The sequence below is a fragment of the Nyctereutes procyonoides genome, unplaced genomic scaffold (assembly GCF_905146905.1).
Source record: "Nyctereutes procyonoides isolate TBG_1078 unplaced genomic scaffold, NYPRO_anot_genome, whole genome shotgun sequence".
Taxonomy (NCBI): domain Eukaryota; kingdom Metazoa; phylum Chordata; class Mammalia; order Carnivora; family Canidae; genus Nyctereutes; species Nyctereutes procyonoides.
Genome location: NW_026575121.1, coordinates 47,692,579 through 47,718,941, shown reverse-complemented (window position 1 = coordinate 47,718,941; position 26,363 = coordinate 47,692,579). Strand labels below are relative to the sequence as shown.

Here is a 26,363-nt window from a genome sequence, read left to right as displayed (position 1 = left end):
TGATGTGGCAGGGGTGAGGAACTGGTGAAATCCAGGTACTACAGGAGCTGGAGAAGACCCTTCGAGAGGCCTGAATTTTCCTGATTCTTATCTATCCCTCTCCATATTTTGTTTTCTCTCTAACCCAGTTTCATCTCTTCAGTGATACAGTAGCTTCCTTCCCTGTGAACCTGACCTTGGCCTGTCCCAGCTAGTTTCCACCTGCTCCCTTGCCATAGATGAATGTTTCCAAGTCTCTCATTTAACACATCACTGTCCTGTGCATATCACGCCCTCCCAGGCCCTCAGTAACGAATCTCTCCTTGCCTATACAACTGAGTTTTCTAGTCCTGCCCAAATGCACCCTTCCCTCACTCCCCCTGCCCGCAGAGTGGCCTATGGCTAGTAGTTTCTGCCCCTGTGAGCCAGTGTCCACCCCCCTCCTTTAGATCTGACAAAATAATAGCTGTCCTCTCTGTCTCCACTGTGGGATAAAGCCCAGAACTGATTCTGAAACTCCATCATTACCACATAGGCTATCAGGGAAGCAGGTGTAGCAACGAGAAGGCACAGACTTCAGGGTCAGGCAGACTTGAGGTCAAATGCAGCTCTAGTACTGACCACAGCTGTGGCCAATCTGAGCCTCAATTTTTGTCACATGTGAAAGAGGGAGAAGAGGACCCACCCAATAGAGTTAAATATGAGAATGCATGGTACTTGGGTGGACAGTGGTTGACCATCTCCCTTCCACTCAGGTCATGATCCTGGATCCCCGGGCCAGGGATCTAGCCCCACACTGGGCTCCCCGCAGGGAGCCTACTTCTCCCTCTGCCTGTGTCTCTGCCTCTCTCTGTGTCTCTCCGGAATAAATAAATAAAGTCTTTAAAAAATACAAGAACACACGTAAAGCGTGACGGTGGTACACCTGTAAGCGTCGGTTCCCTGTTCTCCTTACCCCACACCATCTCCAGCCCTTACGTTTCCCACCGGTTCTTCCTTGTCCAATTTCCACACATCCCTGAAGACCCACCTCCTCAGCCCCTTTAGGGAAAAAGTCCTGCCATGAAGCTTACTTCCCACACGGTAACGTTTGAGTATTTGACTATTTCGCTTTGTGACGTTTCCCGATCTCTCCGCGTTTCTGTGCCCAGGCAGGGAGCTCCAGGTAGCTAGCCCCTCTCCACACTGGTGGCCTCCAGAATGACAGCAGGCTCTGCTGGGTCTGACCTTGGAGCCGTCGCTTCAAGAGATGTGGCCTGGAGGGAATGCCAGCAGAGCTGAGCGGCCAGACTGAACGCCAACGGTCTGTGACACACAGTGGCATCACATCCAGTAAGTGGAGGAACAGTCAGGTTAGCTGGCTGCCCCCACCCCTCATCAGGAAGCGGTGAGGATCTCTGCGCTCCATCTGCCCACACAGGAAGGCTGGCAACTCCCCAAACACGCAGGTGGAAGTACAGGAGGGCGGGCGGCAGTGGCAGGACTAGTGGAGATAAATGCCTATGCATCAAAACTTTACTCTGTTCCTAACGACTTTTATTAAGACTGAGACCCCATTCGTCTTTCAGCCCTTGAATGTGGATCTGAATTCCTTGTCACTCGGCTCTCTTTCCTTACAGATCTACAGCTGAAACAAACAGGCATGCAGGACGAACTGTACATTCACTCTGCTCAAGAGACGAAAGAAAACCCCAAATTAGGAAAGTTGAACGTGGTTTTATTACCATCAACAAAAGCCAAAAAACCCCTGGGAATAGAACTTCTCGGTCTCAAAAGACTCACCCCAAATTCCATCAAAATGCAAAAGAGGATAATGGGGTTTGAGGGATAATAAGTAGGACAATTCACCAGGCAGTCAAGTTCCACGTAAGGACCCTTGACATTTTCTCTTCGCCTGCACAAAATTGGAGCTGATATTATGTCTTTAGGTGCTAGATACAAAAGAATTCTACCCAAGTTTCTCACCATGAGGTGTAAATTATTCATGAAAAATGAAAATGTACCAGATTACAACGCTTACATAACTTAGCCTTTCCTCTGAGAATCTGCAGATACGTTTATTAATTAAAACTCATGCAAAGCAGCTGCTTCTGAGGCAGAACACTGAAAGGTCTACTGTCTTCTTATTTTCTGATTTCTTGCAGAGAAACAACCAATATGCCTCTGTATGACTCTCAGAGATCCAAGACCCACCTCTCCTCTAAAAATGTTTTGACCACACTCATTAATAAGTCTGGTTCCCGATGCCCTAGCCACATTGCGCATGGCATTTACATTCAGATTGCCCAGCAGCTTTAACCAATGGTGTTAACTGAATGCAAGTACCACAGTTTCAAAATTTTGTGGGTTTTTTTTTTGTTGTTCTTTTTTTTACTTGAAGAGATACAGCAGACTCCAATCTCTACCCACCCTGCACAAGCACAGGCACGCACACACACACACACATAAACACACACACCACTCTTTATTGCTGCCATTCTCCACAAAATATTTGATGTGACAATTCTGCCTCACTTGTAGCAATCTGATCCATTACTGAAATGGAACCCCCTTCTATAGTTAGAACATCAGCGAAAAGTTTAAGGTGGCTAAGCAACTCTGGTAGTCTGAGGTCTACTGCTGAGATAGATGTCCCCACCTGAGTACTAGTCACAAAGGGCTGGATTTTGACATTTGCTGTCTGGACCTTTCTGAAGCACAACATAGTTGGGCCGCAGATGCTTTCTGTAATCTGTTCCCGGGAACCAGCAACCGGGAGAAAGGAGGAGTGTGAGCATCTGTACGTGGAAGCCAGTTACTACACTGTGTTCAGCAGAGGAATCTCACAGAAGCCTCCTCCCCCCCTACGCCCCCTGCACCAAGGCTTTGCAGAACCAAGATTTTTCTTATGAAAAAAACAAGCTTCAAATGGGTCAAGTGGTGAATAGTGGGGAATGTTTAATGCCTCCTACATTTATCCGAATATAGTCCTGACAGATGGCTTTGCATAATAGATATTTTATGAAACTCTTTGAGATGAGAGTTTAAAGTAAAACATGACCTTACCTTTCTAGATTTCTCGGTTAGTACAGGCTAACTTACATATCCAAAAATCTTTATACAAATAGCTTTGAAGTTGTGTTCACTTCAAACTTCAGAAGGAAGTAAAATCTGATGCTTTTAAGCTTTTTTTCTTCCCTCTCAAGTAATCTGTAGCAGGCCAGAGAAAGCATAATGTTCTGAATCCGGTTGCATGCAATTATTTTTTTTTGATGTGATACCGTTACCATTGATCATCATATATAGTACATTTATATCAGGCAGGTGTGGAAAATGGGATTTTCTGATGTAGCAAATATTCTAATAAATAGAGGTTATGTGTGTATATTATTAACTAATTTTCAATAAACCCTTCCTCAGGTCAACTTTCTGTTGAATGGTTTTAATCTTTGGGGGCGGTGTTCAGAAGATGTGACAAGACCTGGAGGTCATAATTTTAAACCTGAATTGTCACTTTTTGTAGATGTGATTTTTTTTAAACATATTGCTAGAAATGTAACTTGTTTTCACCAGCTTTGAAGGTCCTGGTGGGGTGGGCACTCCATAAAAAGTTTCCTAATATCCAAGGGTAAGAATTTTTCTTCCTAGCACAGGCTCATTTCCCAGAACAAATTAGATGGATAACCATCCCCCCTACCTCCATAGCCCTCACTGCAGAAACATGGGCAATGTGTATTCACTCCACACCTGGAGGGACTCTGTCTTTTTTTTTTTTTAAGATTTTATTTATTTATTCATGAGAGACACAAAGAGAGGGAGAGGTAGAGACATGCAGAGGGAGAAGCAGGCTCCATGCAGGGAGCTCAGTGTGGGACCCGATCCCAGGACTCCGGGAGCACGCCCTGAGCCAAAGGCAGACACTCAATCGCTGAGCCACCCAGACGTCCCTGGAGGAACTCTTTCTTTTGAGCAAAGGCTTAGGAGGTATTTGAGTTTTTGTGGTTCTGAAGTCTCACTTAGGTAGGAAGTGGGAAGCCACATGTTAGAGGTATGTCTGTGAGGTAGAGGGTAGAGGTATGTCTCCACATGGAGACATGTGACCAATGAATGTGCTCTACTGCTGTCTGTGAAGGCACTGAATTCAGATCCTACAGAGGCAACTTCCTGTGGCTAACCCTTCATATCAGCCCAAACTTCTCCTTCTGCCAATAAATGGGATGAGTTTTGATATCTGTTGGGTTAAAAGTAACTCTCCCCATGTAAAGAGCAAAGGCAAGATGAAGTAGGACCACTTGCCAATGGCCACCATCTCAGTTTGGGCTCTTGTGAAAACCTCTCAACAGTCTCCACAGACTCCCCTGCCTCAGAGCCGTCTGCTCATTCTCCCCAGAGTTCTGTCCTTTCTTGAAGACCTTTATCGGCCAAATCAGTCAAGACCCTCTGCCTTGGCTTTAAGACTCAAACCCAGCTGTAGCCACCCTGGCACAGCGAGGCTCTGACCAACCAGACTGTTAGCTCCTTACCCTGATCTCACACTTCCCTGCCTGCCTGTGCACATATGAGCACACAGGTAGAGGGCTCGTAGAACTCAGAGGCTAGACAAAGCACTTCTAGCCGCAAGAGTCTACACAAACTATATTTTAGTTGGGCCTTCAAGGATATTATTAGGTAAAGTAAGTAAACTCTGTATATAAATGAAGAAACGAAAGCTTAAAATGTATTTATTTGAAAATTATTTCCCCCCTCTTAAAAGAAAATGTAGTTTTGAAATCAAAAATAATAAAGCCATGATAGCCCAGACTACCAGTTATAGGAATTTCAATCTGTACTCTTGTTTTGTTAAATGAAATTTCTTATAATATGAAGAAAAAACCTAGGTAATCCATATACTAAGCTGTATACCTGTATGGCTTTTAATGTATCCACTGAGATTAAATTTGTCCCAATATAGGCATCTATAGATTTATACATTCCGACTATCTGTTAGGCCAAAAGTGACTGATGTATATGGTATTCTTATTTTCATTTCTATTTTCCTTGTTAGCGAGCCATTTGTTAGATGATGGCAGAAGTAAAAGTACAGTCTAGGGAAGGGATTCACACAAAACAAACACATGAACCTAGTGACATATGAACCTGCTTCACTAGGAACCTGCTTTACTTCTTATCTTATATAGGTACTGCTCATAATTCTCGGTTTACTCACTGGCTATTATCTTACACAGAATATTCATATATGGTTATATATTACAATTAACATAAATCAGCTGGGTGGTTTCTAGACATAAGCTGGTTCTTACATCGCTGACTTGGAGCCAAACCCCATTTCAGTTCATCTCCCTGGCTCAGGAGTGACCTTAGTTTGAGCTGCATTACAAGTGACTCTTTCACAGCGTGTTGCTATTGGGTCCCACATGAAAGATTGTTGTATTTGGGGAATGAAGTGACTTTCTGTATTTATAATTATGAGAAAAGTGGTGCAGCACAGTGGTTAAGAGCAAGGCATTTGGAGTCAAACTGAGATTCACTTCCAGCAAGACCATTTATTAGCTGTTTAACTTTGGCTAAGGTAGTTAACCTTTGTCTTAGTTTAAACATCTATAAAATAGGAATGACCAAAGCTGTACTCATAAGACTGTAGCAAGGATCAAGGGAATATATCTATACATATGTACCTTCTCTCATATAATATAAAATATAGGGTATGGTATATAATGTAATATGTAATACCTTATATGAGACAGAAACCATTTAGAACAGTATCTTGTACATAATAAGTACTTTGTAAATAATACTATTAGGTAGTAATAAGATTATTAAATATAATTTGTATGTTAAGGCCCAAAGACCTTAGTTAAAACAGGAAGCAGCTACTAGGAAATGTGTTTATTGTATTTTTGTTTATGTATCTATGCCAAAAACCAAGCAACCAAAAAATTGTTTTATATTTCCCCAAAGTATTTGGATTTTTTCTTCACTGAATTTTAAACTGCAAGTCTAAGTTCAGTTAAAACTTTCACTGCCAGTTCCTTGATGAAGCTCTGAGGACAGAATTTTTAAATTTGTTGCTTGTTCATCTTGGCTCACTACAGGCTAACATGTAAAGGTGCCCTGGACCAGAGGCTCTGTCATGGGATGTTCTGGTCTATCTTCGGTCTTCTATGAATGACTTGGATCTAATCGCAAATACCCATGAGGTTTGAATTATTTGAACTGACAGCCTAAATTGATCAAATGAACTGAAAGGCTGTCAAAACTTCAGCACATTTTGTGTTAAAGACATATCACTCCATAAAGGAAAAAGGAGGTGGGATGCTTAGCACACCCTGAGCTCCAAAAGCCCTAGCACCACTTGCCAAGTCTACTTGTGTCTACGTTTCTATCATCCCAGACTAGGGGCCCAGCAGAGCCGCTGAGGGACCACAGGTCTGCTGGATCTTGGGGCTGGATGGGCCTTCAGAGGTGATCTCATGCTAGGCTTCCTTTCACAAAGGAGGAAACTTACTATGTTTAAATGATACCTCATTCATGTAGATAGGATTCCATCTAAGTTTAAAGGGATAAATTAATAAGAGGATAACTTGTTATGTCACAGTCATCAGCAATCGCTGACTTCGGCGGCCCTCGAAGGATTTCCAAGTTCTTATGTAGCTGCTTCACTCTTTAAAACTTGTTGAAAATATGTAAAAAAAATATCATGTCTGAAAAATGTATATTTATGACTATTTCTTCTTCCGTGGTTTTCTTGTGTAAGCACATCTTCACCAAGAGCTGCTAACGGATTTCTGTTCTTCATCAATGAAGTGTAAACCTGCAACTGTTACATCCGATAAACAGCAAAATGCAGGGTCTGGGATTCTCGAGGCTACTGTCAAATACTTTTTGTAATGATATATCTTTAAATTTAATTGAAGTTAAACCTATTAGTTCCTTTTCCAATCACAGTCTGCTGCAAAATGATATATTTGACCTCTGCATGTCCCATGCCTCCTAACCCTGCCTGCCCTACACACACACAAACCTACATGTTTGCATGCAATCACTCAAAGATTTTTCCACCAAAGGGAGCCAAAAAAAAAAAAATCACCAGCCTGGAAATAATTATTTATAATACATGATCAAGTATTTATCATAATAATGGAATTTACCTCAAACACCAAAGTAGTTTATCTTGACTTCCTTTCCATTCGTAGGAAAGATCTCTCAGTATTAGAAGTACTTAACTTGCGAGGTGCCTGAGTGGCACAGTTAAGCATTCAACTCTTGGTTTCAGCCCAGTCCTGATCTCAGGATCATGAGATCGAGCCCAGCATTGGGCCTGGCACTCAGCTCAGACTCTGCTAAAATGTCTCTCTCCCCTTCTGCCCCTCCCCTCTGTGCACCTGGTCACGCATGCACTTTCTCTCTCTAAAATAAATAAGAAAAGGGCTTAACTTGCTATATAGTATATTTCTATATTTCCATCATAATGAATACTGCTATATTATACTTCAACCTTGTTTTCTTATGAAAGGGTTTGTCACAAAAATTGTCAAAAATCACAAAAAAAATGTGGTTCAAGGCAGCAGGACTTAGACATAAATTTCCAGATATCTAGCTTTGTCATAACAAACAAGCAAAGGAACTGAGTGCTTTGAACCTAGTAATGGAAGGATGCAAACTGTCTCCCCCTCTTCCATCCCATCATTTCTTTTGACTCTTCCCAGCTAAGAAACTTATTTGCTATTCCTTGCCATATCTGTTTGGAAGCTGAGTTGGCTTTCCTTAGAGGTAAGCTGGCATTTTTGAGGTGGTAAGTGAAGAACTAAAGAATTAGGAGTAGTGTGTACCTGCCTCTAAGAGCACCTGTGGGCTCATCTCCCCCATTCCTTTCCTGCTTCGTTACAATTCAGAGGACACAGTGAGAACTATCATGGGATTTGACTTTTACTCCTTCATTCAAGTGCACTCACACTTGTCTCTTCAGTGATGAAACCTTCAGCACTGGAATTACTTATTCACTTGAATGTAGAAAGAGAGTGTGAATCAGCCCTTCCCACCTGTAGAATGCAGTCTGGAGTCTGCCATTTATGCCCTGATGCAATTTCTCCCATTAGTTCGGACGTTCCCTCCAGCTTACTCCTCTATCTCTTTTTGTCTTTTATCAGTACAGTTGATTAAAAAAAAATTAAGCTAAAAACAAAGCCAAAACCATTGCTCTTGTATGAAGGGAGGGCATGCACAATAACATGTCTTTCTAGGCGAGGTCGAGGGTTTGTGCTCACCCATCCTCATGCGCATCTCCTATGCCAGGAGCACATGTTTGCAAGTTGGTTGGCTGGGGGTTAGGGTTACAGTCAGCCTGTGATTACAGGGTGGGAGATGGCCAACTGGTTCTCACTGAGAAATAGAACATCCACGGTCTTACTGGCACATGCATTAAACCAACAGAGTTAAACATCCCTACTCAGTTATATCCAGCCTTTGTGAACTCCGCGCCCAGCGTTCTTCTTCCAGTACGCTCTGGCTCTTACGCCAGTTTCTAGACAAATTGTGAAGTGGGAACCAGTGAGTTTGGGAGCACAAGCGACCAAGGCGAGATGTTGAGAAGGATCATTCAGACCTCAAATTGGACATGAAGGCCAAAAGGGGAGACTTTTCTAAGAGCAGATTTTTTTTTCTTTTCCTCCCCAACAGGTGATAGGGTCTGAATGACCTGAATAGAAACATAGCCAGTTTTCAAGCACCCATGGGCAAGCTTTTACAATTTTTTTTTTCTGTGGCAATTCACAAACCACTGGATACGTAATGCTGTACTAAAAGGAATTTAAGCCTGTCAGGTTAATTACACAATATTAGGTACGAAAACAAACAGTGCAACACAAAACATAGCTACATCATTATTTGCAGTAAATGTTAACTCTAAATAAGTGCAACCTGTCCATAAATGCTTGCTATAAACTAATTAAAAAAATAAAATTTGATGGATAAACATGAAAAAAAAATTCTCACTGAGAATTTTTTTTTTAAATATCAGCACTCATTTAGAGTTTGGGATTTGTGAAAGAAAGCTTTAAAAGGAGCAAACCTGATTGGCTGTGGCTGTTGCTGCGAAGGGGACACTTGTTGCAGGAGTTGTTGCTGCAGAGACAGTGGCTGACGTAGCGCTGTGCATCATGGGTACTTTCAGGAGGGGAACCATGGGAGCAATGAACAGGAGGGTGTAGCATTATGGTAATAGAAGTGGTATTTTGGCATGGTGAATATCAGAGCAGCAAGCCATCATGGGTTAAACCAGCAGATGGCATGCAATCACAATGCAAAGCAAGGAAGCATGGGAGAGAAATAAAAAAGGGAAAATAGCTTATTACAAGTACAATTAAAGGAAGTTTTAAAACATAATCAGTGATTCCCAGAAAGGCCAAAGCAGATTACTTTGGTTGATGTATTTATCAACATTTTATTTCTAACAATTTATCATTCCCAATTTGGAATCTATGGTCATAGGTACTAATGGTTTCCTCTATAGATGCAAAATGTTAACATCCAATGACATAAGAATATATGATAGTTGGTTTTGTCATTATAAAACATCAAAGGCTCATTTGGGGTAGGATTCTTTGGAATTAATCATGGTTAAACTGAAGACTTTTGTCAATTTGGGGCTGCTTTCTCTAGCTGAAATTGTGGGATGTGGTGGTTTATTTTGGGTTAATACATGGTAGCGCAAAAATCGTGGCCTTGATGTAAATTTTAACATAGTTACTGTGAAATAGGCAAAATTTGCCAATGTTTATTTCTCTTTATTCTAAATGGAACTCATCCATGCGTCCTAAAGACAGACTTTTGTAACCAAGGCGCTGGATCCATAGGAATAACTATACAGTATTAAAATTTAACATCTAAGGGAGTGCTAAGGTACAAATAATTATCACAGATAAATCAACACTTAAAATTTAAAAGGATAATAAAGCAAGGTAGTTCAGACATTTGTTTTCAAAATACATCCATGTATAATTTTTAAAAATAAATACTTCTGGGAAACTCTGATAACTCTAACACACAGCAAAGAGGAGATAAAGGCACACCACTATGAAACTTTAAAACATTGATGAAATTAGCCTGCCTTTCTGATAAAAGTAAGCCTTTTTTTTCTTATGCTAAAACAAATAAACTATAAAGAGAAACAAAATACAGATCATTAAAAAGCAGTACTTGTGGTTTTATGTTTTGTAGTGGTTGTTCTAGCACAGTGATTGTTCTGGTTACATTAAAACGATCATTTTCTTAAATATACAAGTACATTTTAAAAACCTATACATTAAATCTAAAGCCAAATAAGCCTTCAGATCTACCATTTCCTAAAGCATTTCTACCATCTCTGAAATAAATTTCAAGCAAGTGAAGGTATTGTACATAATATAAAAGACAAATAAAAAAGGTTGAAACCTACCAATACTGGTAGCGGGTGTCATGCACAAAACTGACCCTGCATGTCATGCAATGGTAGGTGGAAAAAGTGAATAAAGGGAAAGAAACAGGTTAGCGGTTTAGAGTTAACATTCAAAGTGAGATTGAAGCACAACCAGAAATAAGTAGGGTTAGTTAACACAGTCTTTTAGAGTTACTCACATTTTTAGTACTGACACAAATATATCTGACTGATTGTAAGCCAATATTATTCAAAGCTCACTCCTTAGATTCTTTTCACACTTTTTATTCATATCCATCGACATTCTTATAAGAATGACATGTGACAGTACTGAGAGTGTCCTTCCTCTAAGACCTCAAAGTATTTTACAGACATTATCAAGGTAATCCTCCAAGGTAGGAAGTGGGTATTTTACAGATGAAAAATCTGAGGCATAGTAACTACTCCAAGGTCATCATAGTGTAAGTCAAGGGTAAGGCTAGAAATAGAATTATATTCCTAAATCCAGGTCAAGTTTTGTATTCACTAGATTAGGCTGACCTTACTGCTTTAAAAGTTTGCTTCTTTGCTTGTTTGGTGTCAAAAATAATGTGAAAATGAAAACAGTAACTAAGATTTCCTATCCTCCAGATCAAAAGGCTCTCAGGTCAGGTGAATTTTAAATTATGGCCTGGAAGCCTACAGCATAGGAAGCCTGATGTTCTTGTGACAGAATGACCTGGCTGTGTATGGGATCTGTTTTCTGCTACGAGATTCATCCTGATAAAGGAGCGGTGCCTAGCAATAAAGCCTAATGAGTGTAGAGGCAAAACAATGCAGAACTGGAGCTGGCTAGTGATTTTGTCATGGCCGCGATTAGGTGATCCCTGAGGGAGATCTTTGGCAAAACTCCTAGGAAATCTCAGGTTGGTGTCCAAGTGGAGGGAGGGAGGAGGCGGAGGGAGGGAGGAAGGAAAGATTTCCATCCTTCCAGGGGAATAGCTGCCTTCCCTACCGGTGGCCTTATTAATGTACTTGAATCCAAAATCTCTGACCGTGAAGACATGTTTGTTGTAGAGTACTGGAAAAAACGAATTATCTACTTCCGGTTCCATTCCTTAGAATAAAAATCAAGGTAATATAAGGATTATATGCCTAAAGATTGGGTGTCATGTAGGTGACAGAGCCTTCCTTTTTAATGAATGAATGAAAATTCTCTTTAACAAATGGGTGTACTCGCTTAGAGTTTTAGAACTGCCTTCTGAGATGTCAGGTGAAGACTCTGAGACATGTAAGCCTTTGGTCTCTCTGCTGATTTGTTCATACTTGAGAGATGCTTTCTGCCTAATCTATGTTTTGGCCAGGCTAACACTGACTAGTTGGGAACAGAGGCTATTTAAACTGGGTTACTACTGGATTCTCCAGCAAATACATGTTAATATATCCAACTTCACACACACACACACACACACACACACACACACACCTCAAAATCCTGTTGACGACACCTCTTTCTCCCTATCTTTCCAATCTTCATAAACAAACTTCTGGAAAGCAACCTGCTTGTAAATTTTCACTTCCTTTATTCCACTTACTCTTCCAATCCTCTCCAGTTGGACTTCCATATTCAGGTCTCTACTCCAACTGCTTATGTCCTCAAGAACTCCCTATTTCTGCAATCAGTAGGAACCCTTCCATCTTCATCTAACACGAGTCTTGGTAACATTTAGCACTTGGCCACTACCTCCGTAATAAACCACCCTTTTCCCTTGGATTTCAGATACTCCCTGCCCCTTCCCCCACCCCCGCCATGCATAGACACACACATACTCTATATCTCCAAATGCTGCAGTTTTTCAAGACTCAGTTCTGGTTCCTTTTCATCTACTCTATGCTTTTTCCAGGCATATCATTCAATCCAGGAATTAAATAGCACCTATAAGCTCAAGGCTTCCAAATTTATGCATCTACCTTCCCTCTTGAAATTCTCTGCTCCAGCTCACCAATAAGCCAAAGCGATTCTGTTTCTAAAATGCATCTTGTATTTGCCTGTCTGGCATCCCTACTGCCACTCCTCCAGTCCTGGTCACCATTATCTCTAGGCTGGACCATGTCATGATGTCCTAACTCGTCTTCCTGCTTGTTTCCTGTCCCTTGCTTAATCCACTCCACTCTTCACCTTCCTAAATACAGGTCTGTTCACTGCTCCGCTGGAATGAATCACTGCCTTTTCATTGCTTTTAGGATAAAGGCCCCCTGTGGTCCATTCTCTAACTATCTCCCCAGCTCGGTCTACCCCTCTCTAGAGGCTGGCACCATGATCCGGGCAGATTAGCCTCTCATTTCTTTGAACTGAACACATCACATTTTTGTCCTACTTTTGGGCTTCCCCCAAGCTGTCCCCACTGCCTGGAATAATCTTCACCCCACTCTTTGCATTTTCTAGGTCTCAAGGTACATATCACTTCTTTAGAAAACTGTTTATTCTTTTGCCTACCTGCCATTTAAATCAGTTTTCTATTTTCAAGCTTACCGAACTCTACTTTTTCATCCATAGGACTAATAAAGCATTTAAGTTATATATTTATAAGGGCATTTATTGACCATCCATCTCTCCTCCTTTCCTGTAAACTTGAGGAGGGCACGGTTCACGGTTCATGTCTGTCTAGGTCTAAGGGACACATAGCAGATGGTCAATTGGTTGAATGAATTTTCTCAGCCATTAGTGAGTGTATTGGGAGCAACTGGTTCCTAAAGTTTATTAAAGTACCCACTGTGTAAGTGACTTCACTTTAAAGCGAACTATGGCTGGATTCAAAGTTATCCTTATCCAAATTCTTCTATTCTTTTGCATTCCAATGTTGTGGGGGGAGGTTTCTTGGAGGCCTCTCCTGTGTCATGACTGCAAATGTCACCAGATTGTGAACCACCACCACCAGCTCCTGTGACCACACTGAGCTGAGATTGAACGATGTCACTTTAGCTTCAGTTCAGGAAGTGGCTGAAATGCTCACCAAATTAACTTGATGAGCCTCTCTTTCTCTGTGGTCTAAAAGTGATATGAATATTGGAAATGCATAGCTTTTGCTGTGTGTGACTGTCTTAGTGCCAGATTCCGCACCTCATCTTTTCTGCCTCTGCACCCTCTTCCTACCCCTTATGTACTTTCCACTGCAGCTAAAATGAACAACTTTGCAGTCTCTCAAATACGCTCTCCCCCACCTAGGATGTCTCCCCCTGCCTGGGATGCTCTTCCTCCACTGACATAAGCTTCCTTTGAAAGTCCTAAGCCAGTTTCTTCTCCTTGGCCAGTCCCTTCTTTCTCAGTATCCTTGTCCCCAACACCCACGGCACATGCCCAGGGCCCTAGTACACTGCCTCTTTCTGCACTCTCAAATGGCTTTGCTCAGGTCCCAGGGGGCCCTTAACGCTCACTCAGCACCCTATTGGTTTTTCCCTAGTTCTGAACTCCTTTGTATTCTCATTACTGGATCTGGAACCCAGAACTTAACTATATGTTCAAGAACTGTGTGCCAAATTAAGGAGTGAGGGGCAAATAAATTTTGCTTAATAAATAAAAAGGTGGGGGGCAAATAAACTAAGAGGTACAGTTTCCACTAAATGCTGACAAATCTTTCACCAAAAGTGTGATAGATAACCTTATGTAACCTTGTGGTTTCTGATCATTAAGCAGTATTTATGCCAGTGCTTTTCCTGTTCCACTTATTCTGTACATCCAATATAATGAAATAAATGAAAGAGGGAGTTGGTGGGTCGTTTTGTTCTGATCGGCTGAAGCATTTCACTAAGGCACTAATTCTATCAACAAAGATTTCTCAACCGTTCCCTGCTTCGGTTGCATAAGTTTTTCAACTCTAGAATCTATGAGTCAGGATTCTCTGGATAATTTCATGAGTTACATATTCCACTTTGTAGCACAGACACACAGCCTCAGTTTTTCCACCTGCAAAATGCAAATAATTATGCCTGCCACTGGCAGACCAATCTTGAAGACTAAAGAGACAATGCCTATAAGAACACTTACAGTGTAACTCACAATAAACCTGTCAGAGAGATGCCGAGAATTATTACCCTGCTAGTTTTGTAAGTGTATGTGGTTTCTGCTTGCCTAAAGTATCAAAGAAATAGAATAACTCCTAGATTAAAATAATCCCTATCCAAAAAAAAAAGAGAGAGAGAAAAGGAAAAGTCTCACCCACTACAAATGTGCTAGGGTATCAACAAGGTGATAATTATATTAGCATGGTTTTGGAGAAGAATCCCCCTTTTTGCACAATGTTTTATGTTACTATCTCCACAGCCTGGAGACAGAATTCCTAAAATCCAAATTCACATTGTGTCAATGGGGGAGTTTTCATAAGCTATCAAAAACTTCACTGTGGGTAACAGATGGTAGGTAGACTTACTGTGATGGTCAAGTCACAGTGCCTACAAATATTGATCCCTTATATCATACACCTGCAACTAATATGTTATGGGACAACTGTACCTCAGTGGGGGAAAAAAAAGAAATAAAAATGAGGGATTTAAAAAAAATGCCCAAAATTTCACTATGAATGGCCTTTTAGTGAAGGGTAACCTCCAGGAGAACATGAGATGCTTTGTATTTCATATATATGATAATTGATATAAGGTATTTATAGAAAAATCAAAATCTGTCCATTTTAAAATAATGGGCCCACCATCTACCAAGTCACAAAAATTATTTTTGAACATCATCACTTAATTTGCAGAGATTTAAGACAACAGTGATTAACAATGATTATCATTACCATTTTAAAATTGAGTTGAAAATGTGGTTTATGAGAAAGAAAGCCTGAAATAAAAACTAGAGCCAAAATAAACACTGAGATTTCTGCTATGCATTTAAGTGGGGGAAAGATTATGCTAACTTCCTTTTGATTGAATTATTTTCTTTCATCATTTAAGGAAAACATGTGAAAACTTCTTAGAAGTTAAAATACCATTTCAGAGCATGAGAGCCACATAGTTTTTCACTATGATATTGATATCATGTTACAGATGGAAACGCTTGTAATTCACAGAATTAAGTGGGCTAGGACCCACTTTTGGGCTCCCAAAGTCCACACAATTGAGGGTTGCTGGACACACTTGGACAGTTTTTAAAGAATCCAGCAGGGGGCAGAAGTGCACAACCACCGCAGCCAGTACAGCCTATCTGTCCTCGATACAATGGATTCATCAACAAATAATCAGTCATTGTATAAGGGATGTTATCCATTCTTGCTTTGGAAGTCTTTAAATGGTTTCCAGGTGAAATATTTTTAAATGAGAATTCTTTCAGTGATTTAACAGAGCACTCATTATTGGATTGAAGTGTTAAATACAAATTAGAGGCCTTCAGACTTTCACACGACTTAGTTCCAGGGTTTCAAAGCATTCCCAGGAAATTGTAGTGAAATTATTACCCAGTCTCCAGAAACAGACTTGTCATTTTATGTTTTACCCCTTGGTACATTCCTCTCTAATTTTTTCTCCTAAACTATCTAGCGATGAGGTCTATAAAATATTTAAAGAAATCATAGAAGACCTCGAGGTAAGTTTACCTACGAGTAATTATTTTACAAATTTTACAAAGATGTTATATCTAGTGGATTACGAGTACAAGTACTGCTGGGCTACATCTGAACTGAAATGTCACTAGCTGAAGTTGTAATATAATAGCAGGGAAGCTCCAATAAACACTCATGTAAAGACTTACTCTATAGGTCTGTAAGTCTTCTTAAGAGAAGAGCAGAAGTGAAATATGAGAACTAAACACTAAGAACCATTTTGCTTACATAATTTATATTTTTACTATAATTAATATTGTCAACAGGTTGATAGTTTTTTTTCAAAGTGTAGCTTTTATACAAAGAATACCGTAGAAATATTTCTTCTCCTCCCTCCTACATTAATGCTTAATATGCTACAGGATTTAAATAAATAACAAGCCTGAAAAGTCCAATCACGTAGATTAGGACCAACAAGCTCTTTTTGACAAAATTGTTGTATATCTATATAAACCTTCAAGTCACTCTGATGGGATGAAAACTTTGACCTCAAAACTAAGCCCTGAATGGACAATCTCCTCATGAAAGCCTAAGTCACTCTCTGGTTCTTTTTTTTTTTTTTTTTTTTTTTACCCTAGGAAATCTTATTTATTTTGAGGATATTATCCCTGCTTCTAATGCAGACCAAAAAGTCAAAACCGTGATCCATTTAAAGTGATTCTATGTTCCTATATGGTGTTTGTAGGTCTGTGGTCAGGGAGGTGGGTGAAAAAAGGGGGATGGTTGCTATGGATCACACTTCTGTTTCTTCATTTTTATCTGGTGTTTTATGTCTGCCAAGCTCTAAGGGAGAACCCTGTGACTCCACATGTGGAAGCTGGGTGGTGTCGTGTCATGGTATGTAGGGCTGGTCACGGGGAAACTAGGTAGTGGGTTTTTGTGTCATTAGCTGTGCCACCTTGGGAAGTCACCTCCCATTTAGGGGGCCTCAGTTTTGTCATCTGTAAAACAATTGCCTGGATGAGGAGATCACGAAGAATCCTTTATGCTTCAAGATTCTGTGACTAACAGAATTCATCTCTTAGTGAAATGATACAGTTAATGGACCTTAGCAGCTACTATTATCAGGCATTGGCTTAGAAATCAGGATAAGAGCTCTATCTATTTGTGCGCTTGGTGAAGTTGAGAAGGATGGCAAAAGAGATAGAATGAATGTAAAATATGAGTGGAGGATTGCTTTACTTGAATAGCCTTCTTTTGTTTTGTTTTGTTTTGTTTTGTTTTTAGTGCTCTGAATAGGAACAGAAAAAAAAGGTTAGTATTTACTGGAATTGCTATTTTTTAGGTCATTCAGGGTTAATGACAAATTTCAATTGTCACACATAAAAAGGTCTCATTGACATAAACAGTCTTACACGGCATGTGTAACTACAAGAAACCGAAAGGCCTAACTGAGATCTCTCTGCTTCTCATGGGTTCCGGCTATCACTTAACTATAAAATATTTGGCTTTAGAATCCTAGCAGTCATTTAGCTATCATTCCAAGCAAAGTAACTACATCTCGATAGCTAGGACAATGATGAGTCTCAGGCTTGTCTGGACTGTACCTTTACAAGCAAACTAGATGCCACCGAACAGCTGAGAGGAATGAGAAGAAAGCACATGACCGAAGGGCACACGGACACAGGACTTGGAACTGTCAGGGCACATACCTGTTGGAATAAACGCCGCGTGCTGCTGTAGCTGTGCGCTGGTTAGAGCCTGCTGGTAGTGCAAGACGCTGGGATTGAAGACCGTGCTGGCACCGTTGCTTTTTTCAAGTGCTTGTCTCTTTGGTAAAGGATGAAGAGCACCAGGAGGAAAGGCCTATAATAAAGAATTGGAGAAGACATGTATAACTCAAAGTAACCACACCTCCGGTGTCCACAGAGATCGTCAACTACAACATTCTGTTTCAAAATGACAGCTAAGGAGATGCCTCTGCCATGCACCTTAATTTAAAGAGCGGGCAATGTCGAATGAGTGAGAATTTGTTATTGAGAGCGAAAGCATGATTTCTGTAACCCAAAACGGTAGCATCTCAACTAAGGAAAAGAAAAACTATCAAGCAACACCAAAAATAAATAAATAATTAAAAATAAAAAAAAATAGGCTCCAGCTTTTAAAATGAGTTAAATTATTCTAACGGGGGAAAGAAGCGTTTGTGTTATTATTAATACCTATTCTCTTCATTAACTAAACAGCAATTTCTTGGATTTAAAGGTTAATAAGAATTATAATGAGCACTTTCCGAGGCAAGAAGTTTAAATTTGCTTCACTTTTTTGGAAAAGGTATTAAAATTTGTTAGGATTAATTTATTTCACATATTACGTATGAAAATGAGATGGCTAAACACCTTATCGGATTTTCTCCATTCATTAATAATAATGATTGTTTGCAACCAATTTTACAAGTAATACAAATCTCAGATGGTTCTCTGAAAAGCTACATGCAAAGCGAAAGGTGAAAGGTCAAAGTACCAGGTCTACAGATGCTTCGAGAGGTCGCTTCATTGCTTTGGCAGTCGACTGAGTCTTTTAATAACAGGCAGCGAGCACATGATGGCAGTGGGCCAATGGGATTCAAGCGAATTAACATACAGGTAAACAGCAAGCAGAGGTGCATCATGGGAACGGCATTGCATTGTGGATAGGTGAGAAGGAAAAAAATATTCTGAATGCAATATACAACGTACAAAACACTAGGCATGCACAACAACAAAAATGTTCTCTAAAGAAATGAATATTACACCTTAAATTAGTATTGAAGCAAAAATGCATCTACTATACCTTAGTTAAAAGCATATAAGAGAGTAAAATATAGATGTTTGAAATTCAGGAAAGTTAATTAAAACAGCAGCTTGCATACACACCATCAGCATTTTTTATATTGCTTCAGAAAAAAAATGCAGAACTTTCAAGGGCCGTAGGGCTGAAGAACTTCTGATAAGTTAGTTTTCGAATGTAAAATAACGAATGCACTAAGTATAAGATCCAAGGCAAAAAAAAAAAACAATTATATATATACATATATATATAATCTTCGACTTTCATAAAAAGTGATTTTTTAGTAAAGATCTAGCCTAACAAAATGAAGTGGCAAACTGAGACAAAAAATTCAGGCAAAAAAATATTCAAACACAAGATTACTGAAGCAAAACTGTTTGGGTTTGGATCTTAATTTTTTGTCTGAATCATGTGGATAATTGTCTCAATTCTTCTCTTCAGTCTGCTAGTGTGAAACTGGTAATGCGGGATCAGGTTCCAAACTTAAGAAGTTTTGAATTTGAATAGTAAGATTCTCAAATTTCCCACACTCAGTCCATTGTTCTGTTTCTAAAGACTAACTTATCATCCATTCTATGTTTTCCACTACATTTGAAATTATAATTCAATTTATCTCAAACAACTTACCGGGTTATGCTAAGAAAATACCCTTTAAAAAGGTATTTAGTATTCTCAGCTATCAGAGTAATTTATATTTTTAATAATTCTGTGTGTACTTTTTGTTATAATCAATGACCAACCCAGTTAATGAGAAGTGGAATTCTCTCCTAGAATGAGTAAAACAGCTAAAAATAGCAAACAGCTAAAAAATAAAAAATAGCAAAGGACTGCTTGAAATATTAGACGTAAAATAATATTTTTAACTTATAACCATACTTTGGGGCAGATAGTCTCATTTAAACAGCTGAAATAACAAATATTGATTGATTTAGACCGCAATGAGAAAATTTTCCTAATCCTTAATAATTGCTGTAAAAGATGGAAAATTTCTATGATGGAATTCTGTGAAAAAAAAACAAAACAAAACAAAACAAAGGAATAACTCCAATGCAAATAAAAAATGAAATACCCCTTTTCTATGTGTAGCACAATAGGTAAATCCCCAAGGTTTGTATAATCAATACAAAATGTGATGTTCTAAAGTTCTGATAGAACTACGGCATTTGAAATTAAACGGGCTAAGTACTAAACTCTCAAAATGGGAAAAAATTAAGATATTTTCCTTTGCAAATAAAGGGCTTTTCATCATCATTTGATGATTCAGGATCAAAGGTATAGAGATGACAGGTGGTCAAGTAAAGATGGGGGTGGGTGGGTAGAAATAAAGTAGGTAGGGAAAGGAATAAAGGCAGAGAAGAGATTTAGAATGACCAGGAGAGCAATGTTTTGGAAGGCAGTCTTGATAGAGGCCATCAAATAATACAAAATCAGTGTTCTGAAAGTAGAACTCCAACATTTTTAAAACCCAGAGAGTTCCACAACAAGAAAGCTTCTTTGTGCTGGATAGTCTTCCTTCAGATAGATATAAGTCCCCCATTATGTAACCTCCATGACACCACATTACTTTAAAATCTTTGGTTGCCGTAGAGTTTTTAGATTGCAAAATTAATGCATTTCTTTAAGTTTAATCTGTGCCAACTACATAAGACTGCGTAGCCTGTTCTCCCAGAGTACACGGAGAACACAAACCCAGAATCATTTTGGCCTCAACCTTCTGCACTCAGTTCTCGTCACCCTTCCAGTATTTGGGAGTTCCAGAGCAAATCTACTGTTCCAGAGCAAATCTACTGTTGGGTTGATTTTGTCTGCTGCACTAGCTAGAAGAGTGATTATGTCTCCAAAGGCTGGTCCTTATGAACAAAATTTCAATTTAACAAAGCAACATTTAATGAACTCTCCAAGTAGAAAAGGAAATATTAAATATTTCTCCCTAGGATCATCATCACCTGGAAGGTTAATATTCTTTTTTTTTTTTTCTGATCTTAGACTGATGAAACTTAGCATCCATAGAAATTAGAATAATCTAGGAACTGAAGAAACTGAGAGCTCTCAAATATGCTGGACGGCAAGAGCATCTCCTTTTTTCCCCACTGCATGCTGTGGGTTATCTTTACTAGATGCAGCTGTCATGTCTTTTCAAGGAAACACTAAGGTTTTGGAGGGTTGAGCATACCTATAAGTATCTTGCACACCTCATGCTTTGAGGCACATGTGTAGAATGTATTTTTTTAAATCTGTGTGGATTAATAATCATATTATAATATGAGCTTGTAGTATACAGATATTTTGTTTTAGAGGATACAATTGCCGACATATGTTTAGCTACATTGAAAGGTCTTCAGGCCCAGACTAGACCTTAGAGATCACGGGGCCTGGTGGGTCTTAGGAGTTTCCTTAGGCATCTAAGCAGAGAAAGAGGTTCTCTTTAGTTGAGCGTTTACTCTATGTTGGACACTTGGCATCCATTCTTGCTGGCCTCACCAACATTTTGGATCCTCTGCACTCTCTGGGCCCACCTGCAGGTTTGTGTACATCCGGCCAGGTTTTCTTTTCTCTGGATCAAAGAACAATCCAACTGCAAGTCAAGGCGTGCAAACCAAGTGCCCATGCCAGGCGTTACAGGCAAGGACCAAAAATCTGAGAAGTCAGAAAAACCGGACAACAATAATCAGAGCTGCCATTTTAATCTGGAATAAAGGGACGTGGACAAATAGGATGGAATTCAAAGTTCCTTTATGTTTTTTCTTGGACAACTGAAACTTATCAAGCTGATGGCAGCTGGTCCTGTTTCCTTTTACAAAACAGGAATCTCCTGTGTAGCCCCATTTTGTAGTGTGTAAAGAAAGATTGCTCGCTTGAAGATCAGATACCCTTTGTGTGAAAATTACCAAAGAGAAGCTCTGTCTGGCTTATTTTCACATTAAAAAAAATCTGGTGAGGATGATGCTCACATTTTAAGATGTATTGTAAAAGAATCAGGCTCTAAAAGAAATAAATGTCTCCTTTTCTGGAATCAAAGCTTTAAGTGCATTTTCAGGGTCCAATTAGTCAAAAGAAGAGGAAATCCCTGGACAATAATACAAATTGCACTACAGAAATTCTTTGTGTTGGGATATGGAACCCAGATGAATGGAATACTAATATCTTCTGACTGCAACCATCACTCCCATTTGTTCTTTTAAATAAGGAAATAAAATAAGAGGTTTTTTTTTTTTCAGTGTACTGAGTAATCTTGCCACTAGAGTAAGAATACTTTGACTTTATCCAACTGCATCTAGGCTGGTTCAAATAAGCCTCTCACTTCAACTAAAAAGACATGACAGATTCAATAATTTTCATGTCATTGTCAGAAAGAAGCTGGCTTTTGTTCTGAAACTGTATTCCTTTGGGTTGTCTTTGACGATGTTGCAAGATTCCCTGAAATATCAGAACTCCAAATTTGGGCACAGTATAACAATCCAGGGAACTATGGTAACTAAATATACTGACATCCACTGTAATAACCTCTATGCATCTTGATGGGTATGATGTGAAAATGAGCAGAAGGGCACGTGGCAGGGCATACAGAGGAGTACAGTCTTGATTTGATTTATTTTTATTGTTTTTAAAGATTTCATTTACTTATTTGAGAGAGAGGGAGATAGAGTGAGTGTGTGCACAGAGTGAGAGGGAGAAGCAGACTCCTGCTGAGCAGGGAGCCCAATGAGGGGCTGGGTCCCAGGACTGCTGGATCATGACCTGAGCCAAAAGCAGATGCTGAACCATCTGAGCCATTAAGTGCCCCCACAGTCTTGATTTTAAAATTCCTCTTAAGGAATGAGGTGTTTGTGTCAGTGGCCATTTTTTCTCTTATCCCTATCAACCCAGGTCACCCACCATGGACATATACCATGTGCATTGTTCCTTCGATGACTGAGGTACATATTGATCATGGATGTTAGAGTTGGCACTTCTCATAAACAGGCAGATACAATCAAAGCTCAGATAAATTCAGGGCTCAGGTCCCAGGTCACGATTAGTACCAGTGGTTTGTTGTGTCAACAGGTATTTGAGGTGTAGGGGCTAATTTTTTTCATACTCCAGGACCTCATCTCATACCCCCCGTGGCCAGAGATGGCTATTGTGACCTAGGCTGAGCCAATCATAGCGTGCTATTATTCTAACCATGAGGAGAGCCACCAGAATGACCTTTAATTATTTAGTTTGTTTGTTTCTTGTAGAATTAGAACCAATGTAGAAGATGCTATTTTCTCTCTTGTCAAAAGATATAAGAATGTGTATCCAAAGATGTTCAGATTCATGGTCAATGTTGCATTGGAGAACCTAGTCTTAGAAGATAGAGCTGATATGCCAAGAGAAGCAGAAAAGAGAAAAACAAGAGAGCCCTACTGGTTTTTCAGTTTCTGAATCCGGACACCCCTACCATCTTTTGGACTTCTTTTCCCTTTGGAGGGCACCACATGAAGTCCTAATTTTTAATATAGACCATTTCCGTTGCGTTTTTGTCTCTTGTAGCCAGAATCCTGACTAGCCTTGGGGGATATCCTTGGTTCCCAGGTATGATGGGTACCTGGGTACCTGGGTTTCCATGCCAGTGCAATGGAAAAAATGTGTGCTCCATACCTAACGATCAACACACCAGTTAGGGCAAGAAAACCTGCTTAATTTCTGTATGCCATCTAGCAAGTGTGCCTGATGCATGGCAGGTCTCATTACATGTTTTGAATGAATCAGTAAACGAATGAATGGATGAATGCACAGTGTCTACTATATAACAGGTTTCTGATAAGCCAGAGATCTCATGTTAAAACAAATTAATTAGCAATTTCTACGACCTAGTGTGATGGTTCTCAAACTGTGCTGCACGTGGGAATCCCAGGAGAGCTTCCAAAAAAGGCCACTGCCCCGGCCACACCCAGACCAATTAAATAAGAAATTTTGGAGGAAGGGGGCTGACGTTGGAACCTTTTGAGACCCTTCAGGTAATTCCAAAATACAGCCAAGTTTGAGAAACCAGGGTTGTAGGCAGGTGCTTGCAGACTGTTAATGTGCATACATAACACCTGAGGATATTTTAAAATCAGAATTCTGATCGCCAAGGTCTGGGGTGGGGGGCCTGAGAGTCTGGAGCTGTAAACAAGCTCCCCAAAGATAAGGAAGAAGAGGAGGGAGAGGAGCAAGAGGAGGAGGAGCAGCAGGAGGATAGAGGAGGAGAGGAGGGGGAGGAGGAGCAAGAGCAGGAAGAGGAGTAGGGGGAGGCGGCGGCAGGTGGTCTCTAAGGGACACTGCAGTGACTCAGGGACTCCAGGCTGGGTTACAGCCCCCCGTCCCCGGGTTAAAGCACCGGTCAGGACAGCTCCGCTTTCATCCGTTTCCCGGCTTGATGTTCTGCACACAAGTTCATTTAGAGGGAGAAAGTTGGAAGGAGAGTGGGAGAAGCAGGGGTGGGGAGGAACGGGTCCCTGGCCGGTTGCCTGTTGCCAGCCTCTGAGCTCGGGGGCTGCGCCCCGAGGCGCCCCTGCCCGGGGCTCTCAGCAGCAGGGCTCGGCTGCATTTATCCCCCCGGCCTGGGCTCCCGGTGGACAGCTCGGAGGAGGAGGCGGAGGAGGGGGAGGAGGGGCGGCCCGCGGCCGGGCTCCCGGCAGGGGAGGGGGGCGGGGGGCTCGCGGGGGCGGGGTGTCCCTGCGCCTCAGGGATTTACCTATTGTGCTGCAGAAGGGAAGGAGGGGGGGGAACCAAACCGAACCAAACAAAACGGGGCGAACGACAACAGAACTTAGGCAGCGGAGCAGCAGGAATGGCAGCCTTCCCTAGTTCCCGACTGCTGGGGCAGCGTCTGGATCCCGCGGGGCGCCCGCGGCTGCCCGGGCCCGGGCGGAGGAAGGTGCGCGGCGGGCGCGCCCCACTTACCATGACTGTGGCCGCGGCCGCGGCTGCCTGGGCGGCCACCGCCGCTTGGTTGGCTTGGTGCTGCGCAGCTTTGATTTTGGCCTGCAAGTGTGCAGGAGGGTGAAAATATTTGCATTTCTCCCTCATGCAACGCCCCTTTATGTAATCCATACAAACGGTTACGGTGTTGTCGTTTGTGTCGATCATGGTGCTGTCTGCGGGGTGTGCAAAGCGGCAGTCGGTCTCGCCCCGGGCACAGTTTCCTCGCTGGAACTCCCTGCATACCTGGGACACGGGGGAGAAGAAGAGCGGACGATGCACGAGAAAGCCTGATGGGCGCCTGCAGCCGCCTCCGCAGGCGCAGCCTTTTAGGCTAACTAACACAAAACCACAGAAAGGAATAAGTGCTTTTCTTTTCCCTTCTTGTCGCGGTGGCTTTTGGGCCGTTTCCATAAAGATGTGATATTGTCCAGAACTCAACCAGAATCCCTGGCAAGCTAATGTGAGCTTTGCTGCGCCCTCTTTTCTGGAGTGAGACTCTGTGTTGAGAAGGCTAAGTCAACGTCTGCAGTCGAGCTGACATGAAAATCAACACAGCCTCCCTGTGTCTGTGGCTGGTGTGCAGATCTCTGTATCTGTTTCAGATACAACAATGAGGACACGATCTATGTGTATATGAGCCTATATACAAGTATATGTAATTTGGACATCTCAATGCAAATCCAGATTGTCTCCTCCCCTGACAACTCTGGGATGCCGAAGCTGTACAACTCCAGAAAGAATTGGGGGAAATAAACTTGTTCCTCCTCGTTGGAGGATGGGAAGTGGGTGGGGTGAATCTGAACACTCCTGTTTTCTTCCCCTAGGACCCCTCACTCCACAAAGATAACTTATGCTTAGTACGTTAAGTCAGAACTACTACATCTAAGGCATTGAAACTTGCACTTCGGGTCACTATATTATTACTTATGACAGCACAGACAGAAAGATAAAAAGGAGAGAAATATGGGAAGAGATAGAGAGAAATAAGTGGAGGGAAGTGGAAATAGAGTTTGAAGTGCCGATGTGTTGCCGCTGCTTTTTTAGTCCTTAGTTATCCTTAAGTCTGGAGTAACTAGAATGCTCCATCCTCTAAGAATTCTGGTGGATCAAAAGTTTACTATATAAAGAAAATTTAAAGAGTATTCTTAATTCTGCCCTGAATATCAATAACATAAGATGACATGAATAATATATAGATATAATACTTATATCATTAGCAGGGCAGAATTACTAGTAAAATTGTAAGTTATTTTCCTTTGAAGCTCTAATTCCAAAGTCAATATATTTAAGTGGTGCTGGGCATCCCAACCATCAGTGATGTTCTATGAAGGGTCACTGAAGTGACAGTCAAGCCTTGTGAAAGCCAAAGGAGCTTGCAAAATAGTTTCACTGACCAGTGGCCAAGAGGGTTTGAAGGATAAACAGATAAGTCACAAAACTGCTTGTCGTTTCCTCCTGTTTTTGGATATAAGCCAGTATTCCATCTTTAGTTTGTAAAATGTACAAAATAAAAATTACTCAAACGTTCCCATCAATTCTGAGTAAGCCTCTCTCTCTAAATGGAATCCTCTGGTCTGAGACTACATCAGAGGTGCAGACCAGCCATCAAGCATTTACCAAGGGTCTCTGTGTGCTGCGACTTCATTCCTGGTTTGAAATGAACTGGAAGCTGCCCTGCTGAAGTCTCTGTAAATTATTTTTCAATATCTACTAGTCCTGTTGGG

At 40.9% G+C, this 26,363-nt stretch overlaps 1 protein-coding gene across 6 annotated transcripts in view; it reads right to left on the bottom strand.

Annotated features, from left to right (window-relative positions):
* The window catches only part of MBNL2 (muscleblind like splicing regulator 2), a 162,168-nt gene that overhangs the window by 17,026 nt on the left and 118,779 nt on the right, over window positions 1-26,363 (bottom strand). For 2 of the 6 annotated variants that reach the window (XM_055335597.1, XM_055335598.1), the window contains exons 5-7: window positions 24,619-24,882; window positions 18,403-18,456; window positions 17,595-17,748 (exon numbers count right to left, since the gene is read on the bottom strand). In XM_055335597.1, the coding sequence (XP_055191572.1) occupies window positions 17,595-17,748; window positions 18,403-18,456; window positions 24,619-24,882 (472 nt within the window). Of the gene's footprint in view, window positions 1-9,025; window positions 9,121-10,390; window positions 10,427-17,594; window positions 17,749-18,402; window positions 18,457-24,618; window positions 24,883-26,363 lie in introns of all 6 variants that reach the window. The other 4 variants (XM_055335600.1, XM_055335601.1, XM_055335603.1 and 1 more) reach the window with 4 other exon arrangements.